Genomic DNA, 18,820 nt, shown 5'->3' on the forward strand with positions numbered 1-18,820 from the left:
CCGCTCCATTGCCGGATTAGCTTTGCTAATGGCAATTATGCTAATTAAAGATTAAAGATGAAGCGGTCGGCCAATCTGCGTCCTGTCTCTCGTATAGCACTTCAGGGCATTTATGGTACAAGATACGCTAGATTAGGGCTGAGCAGTGCACGTAAAATGCCTTGTGAATTCCTTCATGTCCTTCATGTTATGACATTGAGGTGGGCGGATTGATGAACGTACATTAACGGCAGATGGTTAGCCTGCAGGGAAAAGTACCCACTAACGGCGTAGATGGTCGGTCGGTTGATCGGACAACAAGCCCCTCAGAGTTTTGGCTTGTTTCAGTGAAAGCCTCTCCAGCTCCAACTCAATCGATTAAACCACATACAGCAAAAATTCATTAGTTCGTGTAGTTTAGTTTTTAATTATTTTTGAACGGAGTGGTTACACAAGTACAGATGAAGTGATTAATTTAGTTTAGAATTTTTTTTCTTTTTTCGTTTAGAATCTATTTGTTTCATTCATTCCTCCGTTTTATTTCCTTCATCCCATTTTGAATGTTGAGAGAGCACTGGATCGAAACTTCCAGCGCAGGCGCACAATCGCTGGCCACAACGAAAATGGCGGAAAGTGGTAAGCTTTTTGAAGTTTGATATTTTTAACAGCAGGAATCTTTCGCACTGTGGTTGCTAGCGTTATGAGAAAGCTTATTTGTGTTGTTTTCTTTCTAGTGCCTCCTGCTATAGCCGCTGAAAATGAGGATTCTCTAGGTAAACGAAAAAAACTCGAACTTGGCACGTTCTCAGATTGTCGATCACGATACACACTGGTCTTGTCAGTTTGCCAGACTTGAATTTATACCACTTTGCTTGCCTGTGGATTGCTTATAACGAAATTCTTAAGGCTTTGCTGATTCAATCTATCTTTTTTTCTATTTCTTGTGTTGAAGTAACCAGCGGTTCTGTGCGAATTCTAGCTCCACCGAAGTTTACGCTGCAGCGGCAAGACATGTCTGGAAAAGTGGCGGTAAGCCCTTGTGTTTGTTTGAAAATATTGCACTTTGATATGACATTGTCATTATTTGAAACAGAAAGGTTATCGCTTATTGTCGTGTTTGAAATCAATATTATCTGTTCCGTTTGCATTGCAGTTAATAGTTTGTCCTTTTTTGTACAAACCGGAACTTTGCTGCTATGAAATGCAGTTATTTATTTAACTTAAACACGTATTGGAAATTTTTGTCTGCTTTTGCAGTAAAAAATACATAATTCCTCAGGGAATATAGCTTTGTTGAGCAAAGTCACCCTATAGACTACATGTAAATCCAGGCACAACCCAGAGTGCATTTCATGTACATCCCATGCCGAACATAGGCCAAGAGTTTCCAAGTTCTACGCCAAGTGGTTGCCAAGGCACCTGTTATGCCAACTGCCTGTAGACTAATTCCTACACCGGGAGAGAAATCCTGGAAATTTTTGGATAAAAACAGTTTGTTTGAATGAAGGACGTTTTCAAAAGCCTAGGTAACTTTTTGTTACGCCATTACGCCTACAGTATGAGGTAATCTAAAGCACAGCACAGACATTGCCTCTGTGTTACGCTGCTTTTCACCAAAGACCACGATCCTGCACCAGTATGCCAAGAGATTTGGAAACCCACCCCAAAGTTATTTGGCATAACCTACATAAAATGTAGCCTGGGGAAAAAACCACCTGAATAGATCCATATTTACATATGGAGACAAACTTAGAGAATGTGAAAGAAATGTGCTATGATGTTTTAAGCCTTGTGAATAAAATGATCGAGGTATTTTTCAGTCAATGGCACAGGCATTTTCGTAAAAGAACATCTGAGTAATCGAACCTCTGATCTTCCTCCTGTTGGTAGAGCTTGGATTTCTTTTTTCCGAGCATGCCTGCACCACTGACTAAAAATATTCCTACATGTATAATTATAGTAATACACTGTAGTTTATTAAACTCTCTTCCAGTAACTTACTGAATTAACGAGTTATATCAAACTGAAAACTAAATCAAGCTTTCCGGAGTGCTTTCATGCCATTTTGACTTTCAACCTCAATGACTCTTTTCAATGTTTACTTCCAAGTTTTATACATGTACTGTATGTAGATCACAATGACAATGCCAGTAGTGCGAGTTTCATTCTAGAGTGGTTTGATTCAAAGGTGTGCTTCAGAGAAGATGTATTACCTATTACGCTAGTGTGATCATCACCATCTACTGTACTGCTCACAGGATGAACTTTCATGGCTAGTCAAGTGTTAGTAAAATGTACTTGACTTTGTTTAATGAGATTTTGTTCAATTTCATGTGGGTCTGGATGCTTAAGACAAGTTTCCATCAAAGTATTTTAATCTTACAAAGTTAACATTCTTTCTCAGCAATATAATTATAATGGTCATGGGAATTTAGCATTTCATTGTTTTGGTTTAATTTTACTCCAGAATGCTATCTCAGAAGATGATGCAGAGAAATCTGTGGTCGTAAACGAGGATTTACATCCACGTGAAGCTTCATTTAAGGTATAGCAATAATCGAACAGTGATAGCATTGTTTCTTTCTCCTTTTTTTTTAGAGAGGATGGGATGGGGGTGGGTGGACAAGTGCATGTGTGTTGTCAAACAATTTCTTTTTGACACAAGGAAATTCATCTGCTTCTGATTCATTTTCAGATTTTTCTGGAGATTACCAAAAGTCTGCAAATTCTTCTCAAAGAGATTTGTCATAAGCCCATGAAAATTGCTGAAAACTTGTAAAGAGCAACCAAGAAGGAGCCAAAAAATACTTTTAATTAGCTTGAAATTGCCACGTGAAATTACTTTCAAAACAATGCTGAGTTGGAAAAACAATTTAAAGTGCCCCTAACCCTTCAATTTGTTTTCTTTTAGTAGATTTCTATATCTGTGAAGACCTCATTTTCGAAAATTTTTTTTTGAAATATTGAATCATTTTTATTTTACGAGCGCTAAAAGTTACTGAAATTTTTAAATTTTTGCGCCCTTTAAGCCCCGCTGGACAAATTTTTGTCTCGTGGGCTCATTAGGAACGAGCCAATGAGAAGCGTCCGATATTTGACACTTTCTTAGCTGTGACGTAAGAAAAGGACACCAGAAGGATTCAGAAGGAATCTTATGCATGCTGATTCCTTTCTCTACATTTCGAGAGTTGCTGCATCCAAAAACCACACATTTTTCAACCATTTTCTCTGTTTACAATTGAAGCATTACTGCGAATCTTTGGATATTTTTGCACGATGTCCTTTTCTTACGTCACGCTCCACATTTGGCCGAGTGGGGGACTAATGCGAACGAAAGGTGAAAATATCGACAAGACTGCCTTCACTTCTAGCTCCGTGAAAAAAAAAGGATTCAATATTTCCCAAAATTTTTTTCGAAAATGAGTTCTTGAATGATATGGAAATCTACGAAAAGAAAACAAATTGAAGGGTTAGGGGCACTTTAAGTTTTCATGTTTTGTTGGTTCATATATCAAGTCGTGTACTTCTATGCACTGAGAACATGACACTGCCTTTGCCTTTCCACTACATTAATTTTTGATGTTTGATTTTTTTTTATTTTTGATGTTTAGATTTTGTGTACCAGTGTAACATTACAGGAATCCCTCAATGTCACACTCACTACATGTACAGTCAACTCACTTTATTGCGGACACCCTCAGGACCGCGAGCTAGTGTTAATAGCGAGAGTCCTTAATAGTGGGAATTTTTTCAGTCAAACGTCTGTAATTTATTTTTGCCGGGGATAGAGATGCTCTCCATATTATCGGGGTGTCTGTTATAGCGAGGTGTCCATTTGGCGAGGGTTGACTTTATATGTTATGGTTGAATTTTTTTTTTTTGGGGGGGGGGGTGGGGGGGGGGAGGTTTTAGTAAAAGGTTTCAAACCAGTTTAATTTCTATTTTCCTTTGTGCAGTATTCATTACCATAATCTGAGACAAAGGAAAATAAAAATCAAACTGGTTTGAAAATTTTTTTAACCCCCAAAAATTTGAACCATAACTTAATTATATGATACATTGTGTGTGAGATAATAATTTACTGTACATGCTCAGCTCTATGTGTACGTTTGAGATTTTGACATCACAGAGTCTAGCCATGAATATGCAAGAAGCTAAAGTTGTCCTTTACACCCCAGAGATCAGCGGAACAGGAGGAGAAAGATGAGGATGATGATGAGGATGATGATGATGACTCTGAACCAGAGGAAGGTACACTGTGGGAGTATTACCACATTGCAGTTATGTTAAGCACAGTTGGAGTAAAATGGGATTGTTAGGCTTTTAAATATTACTACAGGCCATTTCAGAGTTGGCTTAATTGTGTATAGTTTTTATTGCAAAAATTAGTGTCCATTCATATTCAAACAGGACTAATTTTCATACATGTATGAAAAGCTTTACATGAAGCCTCGCTTTCTTAATGAGGTTTGAAGCAACTCCGAAGTGGCCTATTGCTGCAGTTTTAATGCCAATCTATGTAACAGTTACTGTATCTTTGGTTAATAAAAGGGAAGCAACACAAATGAGCTTTTATTGTTTGCTATGTATATCTATTTGCTCGAACAATCTGAGTCGTTAGCATCTTAGAACATAATGGAAATCCACAGCATAAAGTTCAGAAAAAAAAAAATTGAACAAATTAAATGTGCATGTTAATGTGCAAATCTCTTGGTGGACTCCCTCCCCACAATACCTTCTGTTTCCAGCTTAACATTGGAACACTGTACATTCAGTGAAGGTACATGTACGAATAAAGTTGACGTCTGACTGGTCGTACATTTGACCAATTTTCAGATGCCCCCTTAGAGTATGGTACATGTAGGTTTATAGAACCATGTTATACTGTAGAAATTATATTGTACATACTGAAGATTAGTTTTGTCCTTTTGCTAAAGAGCCAGGCATTATCTTGAGGCATTGTAATCTTAAATGTGCATGACTCTAACTTGTAAAAAATGTTAAAAAGGAAATGTTTATCAAAAACTTAGCAAGACGTTTTGGCCGAAAATCTTCGGCCTTTGTTGGTCAAAAAATGACAAATAAGCAAACACTTAGCTAACAGTTGACAGTTTGAATGTGCTGCAATCTTGACGCGTAACAAATGATCACCATGCGAGGGAATAAATCACGTGAGTGAGCCATAAATTTGTGGAACGTCAGCATGTTCATTGCCGAAATGTTTTGATAAACGTTTTGTTTTTAACGTTTTTTACAACTCAGAGTCATACACATTTTAGATTACATTATGTCCATGCCTGACTGCAATTTCAGTATTTTTTATTATCTGGAGTTAATTTATCATTTTGTTTTATTAACAGCCAGTTGTTTATCGCCAGTAAAGAAGGCGCCCAAGCTGGAAGAAAAAAATAATGAAGGTAACAAACAAACCTGTGTATTTAATAGTTAACAACTGCGTTGCTAAGTGGAGGTTGGGTGCCTGTGATACCTAGGAGCTTCCACTATTGGCAGCCAGCTCCTAGATGGAGACCGCTCCCATGGCTGGGAAATCCTGGCAACCCAGCCATGAGCCCCCATGCGGCAGGGAAGAAAGCAGGCACCCGTCACACTGAGAACATAAGTGGAAAAGGGGGAGGGAAGGGGGAGGGAAGAAACCGCTATAAACTGAGTCACAATGTTGTGAAACGCCCACGTTGAAAAGCACGCTAAAAAGTACTAAATGTACTAGACCACGCTAAGATGCATGCTGGTCCCAGAGCATGACGGGTCTTGGTACATGCGCATCTCGCAAACGCCGCTGGCCAACAGGATGGAACAGGCGCTCCTTGTTGTTAACTCCGTTAAATTGCATTTAACTGCATTTAAAAGGTTTCTTTCCGAAGGCACAAGGCACATTGTTCAACACCATCTTAGTCCCTGTCATTAATCACTAGCATCTATTGGTAGGAAATGGTTAGAATGAATTTTATACTTCACGATAATTAAGGACAGTGCCTACTTTTGTTACTGCGCATACGTTCCGCGCATCTCGAGATGCTCGGGTTTCCAATGGGTGGTGCCTACTAATACAGGGATATTTATGAACGGTTTCAAACTATACGGAGAAAGCAGAACTTAGCAAGTGCTCTTGGTATCCAAAAAGAAAATTTGGGGTAACTATGCATTTTCAGCAATACTGTAATAAACTTCAATTTGGGAAAAAATACCATACATTGCTTTGTACTTTAGTGCATTTGAAAAGTATTGTTGCTTAATAGCCCTTTTCACGGTTGATCTTTCTCATTTGCATTACAATGTTGTCCAACGTGTATGCGGGGCAATTTCGGGCTAAAACTGCAAAATAGCCCGAACTATTCCAAACTTTTGGTCTTGTTCTAGTTCTAGTACATTCAGGATACATGTGGTAAAGTTTGCCTTCCTGAACTTCCAAAAATAAAAATTTGGGGTAAAAAGACAACAATAATTGTTGTCTTTTTTGTTTAATTATTATTGCAGCTTGGTACATTTTTTTTTTTGAAATAAATATTCACTTTTCCATGGCAATTGATTATGCATCAAGTGTAATTAATTAATTATCACATCAAGAAGGGAGCATTCTTTTGGGATAATTCTGACTCTTCTTACCGGTATTTTCAAGTTTATTCAAGTTTATTCAAAAATCCAACAAGAAAAAAACAGCAAAAGAGACTGGTCCACAGGTAGCAAGAGCTACTGTAATCTAGGCAGGCCAGACTTACAACTATTAGTAGGGACTTTTAGCAACAATGACGGTGACAGCAACGTAAACCATATTTTAAAATATAACTTCATTTTGTTTGTGCTACTTCACGAATATCTCAACTTGTCCAACTTGCACAGAAACAGCGAACTACCCTGGAACCAAATTGGTAGATGTGGCGTTTGAGTTAAGAAAGAGAATGAAAAATTCATTGTCGTGTACTCACGTTCTTCACAAAACCATGAATTTGATCTATTCACTTTGTTGTTTTGCAGAGGACGACAGAGAAATGTACCAAAATTCAAAAGGCATGCACAGAACGATTGTTTTTCCTCATTAAACCTATAGTTTTGTGGCGTTGTTGTTGCCGTCATCGTCGTTGTTGTTAAAGCTCCCTATTATTCTGGTTCAGGAAGAACAGAAAAAAAAACCCCTCAGTTCCCCCCCCCCCCCCCCCCCAAAAAAAAAAAAAAACAACAGAATTTCACTTAGTCTGAGTGAACGGTATTCAGTTCATTTGCTGTTAGGGGCAAATTAAACTTCAGGAATACTATTCACTGGTCATTTCGAAAACAGATTACATGTACATGTCAATCCCAAAAAAGCATGAATACCTTCTATGTTGTGTATTCCTATTCTGGAATAGTCGACCAAAAGAAGGCGAAATTATGAGATGAAATGTCTCAATGTTAAAAACATCCACCCAACTACTCTGTACATATATGGAGAACAGTACTTAAGAGATTTGTGTAACTATATTAATACAGTAGTTGGGCTTAAATAGTGGCGCAGTTTGTTATTTACTAGTTTTAATTAAATTTACTGTTGCTGTTGTATTAATTTTTAGAATCAGAGGAAGTTAATCCCCAGAAGCTAATTTTCAAGCGATCTGTACTCTTTGATGTGGCGAAAAACCTGGATACTTCATCTTCCAAAAGTAAAGTTATTAAAATATCATATGTTGATTCTAAACATGTTGCACTTTTGTTTGTAGAACTCATCACTTTTATGACACATCTTCCAGTACTCTACTTATTTCAGAGTTTTAATAAACTTTCTCAAAGTCCGTTTTGTGGGATTCCACTCTTGTGGTGCGTAAGAAGACGACTTGTGGCAAGTCTATGTGTTAATTTACAGTTGCTGTTCTATTGATTTTTTAGAATCCGAGGAAGTCAAATCCCAGAAGCTCATTTTCAAGCCATCCATGCTCTCTGATGTGGCAAAAAACCTGGCTACTTCATCTTCCAAAAGTAAAGTTTTTAATACTAAAATCATTTATTGATTCTAAACCTGCCGCACTTTACTTCTAGTGCTCATGACTTTTATTACACAACTTTGACTGTACCTGGTTTTGGTTAGGGTACGCATAATTCATCTTAGAGTGCATGTAGCATCTGTGACTGTGTCAGTTAATTTCTTTCCTTTAAATTTCAGTTGATAGAAATGCCACAACTTCTCCAGTTCCAAAGGTATGTTAAATTGGCAGCTCTTGACCTATTTTCTTTTCAGCGAGTGTCTGTGGTCATAGAGAAGTCAGTGTTAAAATCCTACCAAATAGAAGTCCTCTCAGATACAAGCCCATGGGCTGTTTCGGTTAGCTGTTTCAAGCTGTCTTTGTTGCCAAACGTAATAACCCCCCCCCCCCCCCCCGTCCCCACAGTTTATATTAAACCTTCCCCAAAATTGTCCACCAAAAAGTCCTCTGAGAAAAATAATATAAGCCCTTCTAAGGCTGATATATATTTTTTGGAGTTTCCTGGTTTGTTATTTTGAGTTCCTGAAGGCAGTTCTCAGTCTACCTTATTCTCAGTGAAATAATCAGGGTTACACGGTAAGGGAAAGTGAGGGAAAAACAGATTTTTTTTCAAGGTCAGGGAAAAATCAAGGAATTCTGTATCAAGTCAGAGAAATACTAAATTCTACCCCAAAGGCAGTGAAAATTCAGGGAATTTCTTTTTTAGCCTAGCCACTCAGTTTGGGACAGGGTTTCCTCGCTGGCAATTAGGTAATGTTGTATGAAAAGGCAGCTATGAAGAAAATTAATGTCTGTAGCTTATCGCTGGCTTTCTTGGGAAAAATATTGTTTTCTGCAGTCAATGAAAACTGGTTTTTGGTCAGGGAACAATCAAGGAATTTTTATTATTTATTATATTTTTGATAAGTGGCAACCCTGATAATGTTACTTGTGATTTTTATCCAGACATTAGGGATTTCAAGCAGTGATTCCTCATCAGCAGAGCACAGCACAGATGCTTCACAACGCTCACATGAGTCTGCGCCTGGAGAGAAGGAAGAAGGGATAATTGGTGCATCATCCAAGAACTACTTTGATTTATTTCTTTCTCGTGGAAAGGAGTAAGTGAATATTCAGTTCTAATTACAGTACCGTGCAAAAGTAAGTTGACAGACTTGACTGGAAACTCGATCCTCAAAGTTATCCAGAATCGACTATCGAAGATCAAGGCTCGAGTTTCGAGTATCGAGTATCTCGTTGAAAAGAGTAAGTTGATATTCAGTTTTAATTACACTATGATGCCAAAGTAAGTTGACAGTCTCCACTAGAAACTCGATCCTCAAAGTTATCCAGAATCGACTATCGAAGATCAAGGCTCGAGTTTCGAGTATCGAGTATCTCGTTGAAAAGAGTAAGTTGATATTCAGTTTTAATTACACTATGATGCAAAAGTAAGTTGACAGTCTTGACTCAAAACACAATGCTCGATTCTCAAAGTTATCCAGAATTGACTAGAAGTTGATATTCAGTTTTAATTACAGTAGTTTCTCTTCTCTGAATTTGCGTAAATAATTTTCATTTTTGTTTGACCTGGCAGTGCTTTACAAATTTTCTTTTACTAGCCAAAATGGCTAGTGAAAGAGTAAAACTTGTATACATTACAGCTTACTAGCCAAAACTGAATTTTTACTATTTACTTGAGCCCTGGATATTTGTTTGACTCCAACAATTATTGGTAAAATCCAAGTTTAGTTTCATCCCATTTTGATTGGAGTGTTCAGTCAGTACTTTGTAGCAATAATGGGTTAAAGTTTTCACATTTTTTTCAGATCTTCTATCAAACCATCAAGTGGTTCATTTGTATTTGGACAAAACATGAGTGATAGAGTTATGGTGAGAATAATAATTATTAATAGGGTAGTAAATTATTATTATGCCTAAAATAATGACATATTTTTTACCATTTTATTTTGTTGGTAAGCCATAACCTTAAATTTTGTGGAGCATATACCGTTAAAGCTTAAAATAATCTGGTATTCATTAACCCTTTAACCCCTAATATCGAAGAACAAATTCTCCTGTCTTGTCCCCATACTTTTCTTTTGAAAGTACTGGGGAGACGTTATTAAAATATCAAGGAAATTCACCTTGGGTGATCACATCCTTAAAAATTCTCATGACCTCAGGCGTTGAATAAGCATTGATATTACAAGGAGGAATTTGATGCTGATCACTGTTAGGGCTTTTAAAAAGGGTAAATACAAAACAAAACCTGTACATCATAACAAAAGTAGGACCCCGTTATCTTGATGTCCCTAGGGAAATAAAAAATTATTTGGGATGGCAGGGGTTCCAAATAACGGGGTAGGCATTTTCTTCATTGATTTAGAATTATGTTTACACCTTAATTGAAAACAGCAGAAAATATTAATGAGTACATGACCATATCTATCCTACGTTTGCCCTAGGATAAATATGATAGGAACAATGCTCCTAGCTTCCCTCGCAGATGCTCTTGGCTCGTCATGCAATCTTTCCTCCCCAAAGATTGCGTGACGACAATGGAAAACAGCAGAAAATATTAATGATCACATGACTATATCTATCCTATGTTTGTGGTAGGATAAATATGATAGGAACAATGCTCCTAGCCTCCCTTGCAGGCGCTCTTTTGGCTCGTCACGCAATCTTTCCTCCTCCAAGATTGCTTGACAAGCCAAAAGAGCATCTGCGAGGGAGATTACAATGCTCCCAACCCTATAGAACAATGCAGCTGCTGGTAGTTAGGGACCAGTGAAAATAGAGCTTTTGAATTGTGCAGGTCTGCTGAATGTGGCACCCCAGGGTTCTTTCAATCGCCTTGGTCAATTATTTTGTACTTATAATTAATTTTCCATGTTAGTTCTCTGTGGACAGCAGTACACCGGATGAAGGCAGCAGTGAAAAAGCAGAGGAGAAGCCAGCAGTGACTAACAATGCTACCAGGAACAACCATTCAGGTAGTTAATAGGGGCCTTTAGATCAGAGTACGAGTACGAGATTGAGTACGAGTATGACTGTCAAATTTCAAATCAGTCAAATCCCCAGAACTCTCGCTCTTTGCCATTGTTTACCAGCAGATAAGGAGACTCTAGAAACAAGATTGGTGTGACAAGCGGTTATCTAAACCACACAAACTAGATTTGAAAAGTTGTACTCGTACTCAATCTTGTACTCCTTGTCAAATCTGAGGGTCGCTAATATTAGGATAGCTGGGATGGCGCAGTGGTGAGATTATACTTCTCATTGCGCATATGCCACACATTGACATTCCAATCCTAGCAGTATGTAGGATGTTTGTCCCATGAACCTTGTTTAATGGCCTTAGCTTTCACGAGTCTCCTGTAGCTCAGTGGTAGAGCATCCGAACTAGTAATCGGAAGGTCTTAGGTTCGACTCCTGATAGGAGCACTTGGATTTTTTTTTAGTATGACTGTGTCATTTACTGATTAATACATCATTCTCATTTATTCACCAAGCTTAACATAATTTTCTCCATCACATTATTTTCATTGCGCATATTATAAAAGTTAAAAACGTGTACAAACGATTTTTAAAAAAACTTCTTCAATGGTGTAATTGTTTGTTTGCAGGTGAGGAGCCTAAAACTCTTGCTGATGTGGCGCACTTATGTGCAGATGCTCCAGGCCCGAGCTCACCCACCAGCGAGAAACCCCACAAGTCACTTGCTGAGGCCGCCATGGAGTATCAAGAACACATGAGTCCTCCGAAAGTACAGCCTGCACGGGTTACTGTGGTCACTGGTGAAGAGGAGGAACGAAATGTGCTTCAGGTAGTTAGTCAGGCGATTATTGATAGTTTCCACTTCAACTCGCCAAAGTGCAAGAACAGGGCCTTTGTACAAAAAAGCTAGGCGAGCCTAAAGCCGTTGACACACTACGTGAATTTATACGGCGGTCACCGCGATCGGCGAAAATCGCCAGTTGTGCCCGGTGCAGCGATTGCGATTTTCGTCGATCGCCGCGATTGGCGTATAAAATTGCCGATATCTGGTATGTCAGGAATTGGCGATTAAATTCGCCGGCATTCGTCTAGTTTGCCCGTTCCGGCGATTTTCTGCGCTCCTCGCTGCGAATCGCCAGTAAAGTCAACCAATCAGGTTGGGCGATTTATCACATGGCTTTTTCAAAACGCCCCTCGATGGAGCCCGGGAACGAGGTTGAAGTGCCGCATCATTTGATCGGGGAAAAAACGCCAAGTGTGTCCGCATCAATCGGTCGCGAAAATCGCTTGCGATGAAATTCACCGCGATCTCGCCGCTTGACCCGGCTTCGGCAGTATGAAGCAACAAGGAATATTGATACTCCCCCCTCTCTCCGTTTCAACAATTTACGGCAACATAAACATTACCCACAGTAAGGTACTGTTTGATACGGTGTGTATTGAACATACCATAGCAATCTTCATTTGAGTGGTCGCAGGCTATCAATACTTATTATTCAACACATTGTAACACTGCCCAAATACGGTCACGGTGCACTCAATATTCGCCGTTCGTACACAACAGGTGTCCGGCGATATACGTTATTTCGTTTGTCGAATAGAAAAATAGAGAAATAGAGATAGTCTCCAGCTCTTCCGCAATAAAACTGTGGTTTGTTATCAATGCGTTGAACAATAAAACAGTAAATTGTCATCCTGTTCAATATTGCGGAATATCTCCCAACTTTAGCCACCTCGGCCTACGGCCTCGTCAGCTAAGTATCAGGCGATATTCCGCGCAATTTAGCGGGATAATTGTTAAATAGTTTTCCTGGTACACTTACATGTATACATCCAACACACATAAATTATATGATTTCCATTGCAGAGCAACTGTCGCTTATTTGTGTTTGATACGGTAACACATTCATGGAGAGAAAAAGGCAGGGGAGTTCTCAGATTGAATGACATGTGTCAATCAATGACCGAGGGCATCTTCCAGTCGAGACTTGGTGAGGTTTTACAGTTGCATTTCTGTTGAAAGAGCCATGTTATAGTTTGCTCGTTTTGAAAATTTAGGCTAATGTTTACAAGTTCAATGTTCCTTCAATGAACCAAAATTCTCGAAGAGTCCTGCACACATTTTAGTTTTTTATCTGGAAGATTTTGGACGAAAACGGACGAAAAACTGTCTTCGAATGGTCATACTTTAGGATTTCATCCACAGACTCAAAAGTAGAACCACCTTGTAGAGCATAATAAACAGCACCACAGGAAAGTACTGCTCAGTAGCTTTCATTTGAATGGTCACAATTTAGGATTTCATCCACAGGACTCAAAAGTTAGAACCACCTTTTACAACATAATAAACAGCACCACAGGAAAGTACTGCTCAGTAGCTTTCGATTGAATGGTGACACTTAAGATCACTTTAGGAGTCATGTGTTGTTTGGAATTTTATAATTTCTTCTTGGAGGTTAAAAGGGGCGGCGTCACCTATTTAAGTGCCGCTTTGAATGGCCAAAAAACATATTTGAATCAATGGAATCGTTAAAATAATGGTTCAGTTTTGTTAAAAATAGCCCTACTAGTGCACAGAAACTAGTATTAACTATTTTTGGCTGGGGATTGTTAGGATGGAAATAAATTGCAACTTGAAAAAATTTCAACTTCTGATAGTGTATTTTAGAGAAGTCGCTAAAACCTGATGGTAGCTCAGTGGTAGAGCATCCAAACTAGTAATTGGAAGGTCTTAGGTTCGACTCCTGATAGGAGCACTCGGATTTCCTTTTTCCGAGTATGCCTGTGTCACTTACTGAATAATACACCATTCTCAACCTGATTATAGTTAGTTCTTCCTTGGAGAAATCCCTTAATATTTTCTTCTCGGTGTTGTAAGCGCAGTTTCATGTTAACACAGCGGTTTTTCGTCAAATATTTGAGCAGTTTTGACCAAAATACAGGAAAGTCGACATGAGAGTGCACCTTTAAGGTCTAAATAGTAACTTGAGACCCAAACTTGAGACCCAAAAGTCTCAAACTTGTGTTTTTTTTGCCGCAGTAGCACTTTAAGTTTAAAGGGTTAGTTGAGGGATTACGGACTGATCCCTTTGAATTCCTTGAAAATTGAGGCGACCTGCACCATTTGTAGCCTCCCACGCAGTCGTTTTTTTGTTTTTTGTTTTTGTTTTTTTTTTTTTTACCTCCAGGCGGTAATACGAGTCCCCTAAAAACGACTGCGTGGGAGGCTACACCATCTGCAACGTCTTACATGAATGACCGAGAGGAGAAAAGAACGAACAACAGAACAATAGAGTTCTAAAGTGATGACGTCACAAAAACTAAATTTATGAAATTATGGGATTTGTTAGTATATTCGGAAAGAGCATGATGAAAAATGCCTACTTGACAAAAATCAGCATCTTATGGCAATTTGGGGGCGAGATATTAGCTCTGTTATGCCCTGGTGACTCCATACAAATCCTTCTAATTTTGTCTCAGTTCGAACTGCAATAAGATGCTGATTTTTGACAAGTAGGCATTTTTCATCATGCTCTTTTCGAATATACTAACAAATCCCACAATTTCAACAAATTCAAATATTTGTGACGTCACACTTTAGAACTCTGTGTTCCCAACCCTAAAAAACAATGCAGCAACAGGTTATCAGGGTGCAGTGAAAATAGAGCTTTTGAAGGGTGCAAGTCTACTGTGAAAATTGTCTTGAATCTTTGATGCAAAGAAGGTAGGATCCCTGGATTCGTCTTGTAAATCCTTTCCATCTTTTGACAGTGATGCGTACACAGGGAAGTCTTCGTGTCGTCCTCAACACCAAACTGTGGCCAAGTATGACACTGGAAAAAGGAAACGAGAAGAGTTTACGGATCACTGCCATGGACAGTGATAAAGATATCAAAATTTACCTTATAATGGTGAGTAGGATTTGGCGTTGGCAGGTTCCTTTGAGATCTTTTAGAGCGGCTTTCAATTGAGTGTCGAAAGTGATTTCGCGCTTGCTTTGATTTTGCATTACTACGCTCTGTGATTGGCTAACAAATTTCGCGTCACTTTTTCAACCAATGGGAATTCAAACCAAAACCAATCGTGTTTTGGCCGCACGCGTTTTCCCGCGCTTGGCGCCAGTTACATGCATTTGCTTCGAATTCTGATTGGCTTGTTGTGTTGTTTACATCTGTTGCGATTAGCCAGAGTAATTACTTTGGTTTTGGTTTTACGACACTCAATTGGAAACCGCTATATGTAGTAATTAAAGTAAAGTATTCTCGGGAGGGGGAGGGGTGGTACTTCCCAATATAATTTCAGTTTCAGTTTATTTTTTGCCATTATTCTTGCACATCGTTACAAGATAAATATATATTAAAATATAAAAGATAAATAAATAACAAAAGAGAGAGAAACATATGGCGAAGATGCCCACAGAGAAACCATTGGGGCTTATACGAGCGACTGGCTCCTCAAAAAAATTACAACTTTGAAATCAGGATTTTAGACGTAGCTTATTTAATTTATCAATACATTCAGGTTAAAAAGCAAGTACACAATCAAACACACACACAGCAAAACATAAAACAGCACGTTCAAAACAGGATTAGTCCATTTAGGAGAAGTGATCTTAAGAGAAATACTCTCAGCATTTTGAATTTCTGAATTTAAAAAATATAAACAGTTTAGTTACTTGATAACTTATATAAGCTATCTTTTGAGCCGTTTTGGACTGAAATAGGGTATATATTTTAATCATTTTGGTCAGAAAACGGGTATGGGTTTACAGAAACTAGTCTGGATTCTAGAAACCAAGTCTGAAAGTGACTTGGATTTTTAGAGGCCAAGGGCCCGTTTCTCGAAAGTCCCGGTAACTTACTGGGCCCGATAAGTGATTTTGGTGATGTATTCCTTAACAGAATTCAATTTGTGTTAGCTTTGAATACTGAACTTTTAGAATCTTATAATTCTACAAAAACATTGGCCAAGTACCATGTTTGTAATCATTCTGTAATCGGCGAAAAAACATTTAAGAGTATACTTTTATATCGGGCCCGATAAGTTACCGGGACTTTCGAGAAACGGGCCCCAGGTTTGAAAAAGGGAATTGTAAATGGCCATTCTTATGGTTCTCATTCACCAAATGCGCTTTCCATTTGTCCGAACTTATCGGCCAGACCGTTCAATTCGTAAACGGAATGTTCACATTTGAAGGATACGTTTTGTCGCAGTCCTTCGAATTTCTTCAAAACAGCGTGTACCATCTTCGCAGTGATTATTTTTTAAGATTTTGTAAAAATATTTATTCAAAGTTAAAGCATTCGACTTACAGACTGGCCGGCCAGTTCTGATAAACGGCAAGTTTCCTAAGTTAAGTACGGTGCCTACTTTTGTTACTGCGCATACGTTCTGCGCATCTCGAGATACTCGGGTTTCCTATGTGTGGTGCCTACTAATACAGGGATATTTTTGCGCGGTTTAAAACTATACGGAGAAAGCAGAACTTACCAAATGCTCATGGTATCCAAAAAGAAAATTTGGGGTAACCATGCATTTTTCAGAGATAATAAAGCTTCAATTTTGGGAAAGAAAAAGCCATACATTGCTTTCTATTTTACTGTTTTTTGAGAATAATTGTTGCTTTATTATCTCTAAACAATGCGTGGTTACCCCCAATTTTCTTTTTGGAAGCCGATAGCTCTTGCTAAGATCTGCTCTCCCCGCAAAGTCATAAACCACACCAAAGATGCTTCCTTATTAGTAGGCACCGTCCTTAATTAAAATAAGAACCGGCCGTGCAACTCAAGTTAAAAGATTCCTAGCGGTGAATTGGGAGTTAACTTGTCTTGTTACTCAGTCCACCAGGGCCCAGTTGCTCGAAGCATGGTAAGCGCTAACCCGGGTTAAATACCATGACAACCTATAGGTTTTACTACTACTTAACCAATGGTTAGCACTAACCATGCTTCGAGCAACTCAGCCCAGTACGTTAGTGATCGAGCTCGTGTTTCTTTTCCAGGCCGCACCCAACGATATTCAGCGACTCTGGACCGCCATTGATCGTCGTATTCAGGCCCTTAAGCGCGGTCAAGATGGCAGCCCTCAAGAGAAAACCGCTGACCAAGACCACACTGCAGATGACGAGGACGAGAACAAGACCGAGCAGGATGATGAGCTCAAGGGGACTGAGGCCGAGGATGATGACGATTCGGTTAAAGATCGATGCGAGGTCCCGGATGAGAGCAGCAGTAACGATTCTTGCCCGACAGGGGAGGGGAGGGGGAAGGAAACAGCTGCTGATGCAGATGATGATTAATTAACTGCAGGCGCACAATTGACACACTTCAGTCGCTTTGTTTTCTGCGAGGTTGTTTTCATCTTGGAAGACATGCTGTAGCCAGCGGCGCAAATTATCACAGTACTAACACTGTACATTGGTCAAGTTTTCAAATCAGTGTATATCAATCAAAACAAGTTTTATTCGAACTTGGATTTCTGTGGTCCCGTAATTCTTATTTTATGCCTCGTCCCTTTTTCCTTCATGTGTTTAAGATGGTGTTTGGGTACTCCCGTGTGTTGAGTACCCCCATGTACTTTACTCGCATTATGAAACATTTGAATGCAGGGGACAACACGATGCATTAATAAACTGTTCTGAATACGTTTCGTTGCCGGATCTCTTGTAGTAGAAATGCACGTGCCAGACGCGTATTTCGCATTGCATTCGGCGAAATGGGGTACCTTTTTCCCCAGTATTCAAGTCCCTAGTTTTTTAGGTACCCCCTCCAAGAAGCAAGTGGTGTTTGAGAAGTTGATAGTAGATAGTTTTTAGTTGGACACTTCTGCAATAGAGAGATTTAGCATCGCGTATTTGTGAAACGCGAACGGCAAAAACGACCACGTGACCACGATTTTCCCGCCATTTTTCGCGTTTGCCGGTTGCCGGTTGCCGTTTCTTCGTGAAAACAGGCTATTTCGCGTTTAATGTCTACGTGAGAACTACGTAAGTATTTCTTTTGTTTTTTTCTTATAATATAAGTAGTTAATTGTTGAAAACAAATACCCCAATAATTTTTTTTCCGGCAAGTCATACTAGGGCAAAATTAATTTAGTTTCATTTTTAAGGACGGTGACTACTAATGCAGGGGTATTTTTGCGCGGTTTATGACTGTGCGGGAAAAGCAGATCTTAGCAAGGGCTATTGGAATCCAAAAGAAAATTGGGGTTAACCACGTATTTCTTAGAGATAGTTAAGAAACAATAATTCTAAAAAGTGCGAAAACACAAAGCAATGTGTGGCATTTTTATCAAATTTAATATCTCTGAAAAATGCATGGTTACCCCCAATCTAATTTTTAACTGAATACCAAGAGCACTTGATAAGTTCTGCTTTCTCTGATTTGTTTAAAACCGCGCAAAAATATCCTTGTATTAGTAGGCACCACCCATAGGAAACCCGAGTCTCTCGAGATGCGCAGAGCGTATGTGCAGTAACAAAAGTAGGCACTGTCCTTTAAAATCCGTCACAACTCATTCCTTACTGCACTTTTCTTCATGAACTCACCACAGTGAGTCGCAAAACAGCTTCATCGAAACTCACAAAATCAGACAAGTAAGCGAAGCTAAAGTCAAAAGGTTCACGCTATTTTATATGAAACGTGAAACGGCAAGGTGGCGTTTCCCGTTGTGTGGCACACAAACGCGATGCTAAATCTCTCTTATATCGAGTTGATACATGAAGCGGCACGAATTTAAAATATCACCGATGAAGAACTTACGTTTTTGCTTGCTGCGTTGTAAAAGATGCATCCGAGTCAAAGATAGGTTTTGAGGCTGATGAAAAAGTGAAATGTAGGATGCCACTCTGCACTCTATCCAAAAATAAAGCAAGTAATTTCACGTGG

At 39.0% G+C, this 18,820-nt stretch overlaps 1 protein-coding gene across 2 annotated transcripts; it reads left to right on the forward strand.

Moving 5' to 3' along the window:
- The first annotated feature begins 567 nt into the window (after positions 1-567).
- LOC146452202 (uncharacterized) lies at positions 568-18,820 on the forward strand. 2 transcript variants are annotated; one of them, XM_085098096.1, is made up of 16 exons: positions 568-615; positions 714-752; positions 932-1,008; positions 2,447-2,524; positions 4,158-4,230; positions 5,340-5,396; positions 7,545-7,634; positions 7,858-7,947; positions 8,132-8,166; positions 8,898-9,052; positions 9,761-9,824; positions 10,834-10,930; positions 11,564-11,763; positions 12,802-12,925; positions 14,706-14,845; positions 16,936-18,820. In XM_085098096.1, exons 1-16 carry the CDS (start codon positions 603-605, stop codon positions 17,230-17,232), a joined length of 1,629 nt encoding a protein of 542 aa, XP_084954222.1. In that variant the 5' UTR covers positions 568-602; the 3' UTR covers positions 17,233-18,820. The 2 variants fall into 2 exon arrangements, with proteins under 2 accessions (XP_084954222.1, XP_084954223.1); XM_085098097.1 differs by having other exon boundaries at positions 600-615; positions 959-1,008.

This window comes from Pavona decussata, unplaced genomic scaffold (assembly GCF_977016875.1).
Source record: "Pavona decussata unplaced genomic scaffold, jaPavDecu1.1 SCAFFOLD_376, whole genome shotgun sequence".
Lineage (NCBI taxonomy): Eukaryota > Metazoa > Cnidaria > Anthozoa > Scleractinia > Agariciidae > Pavona > Pavona decussata.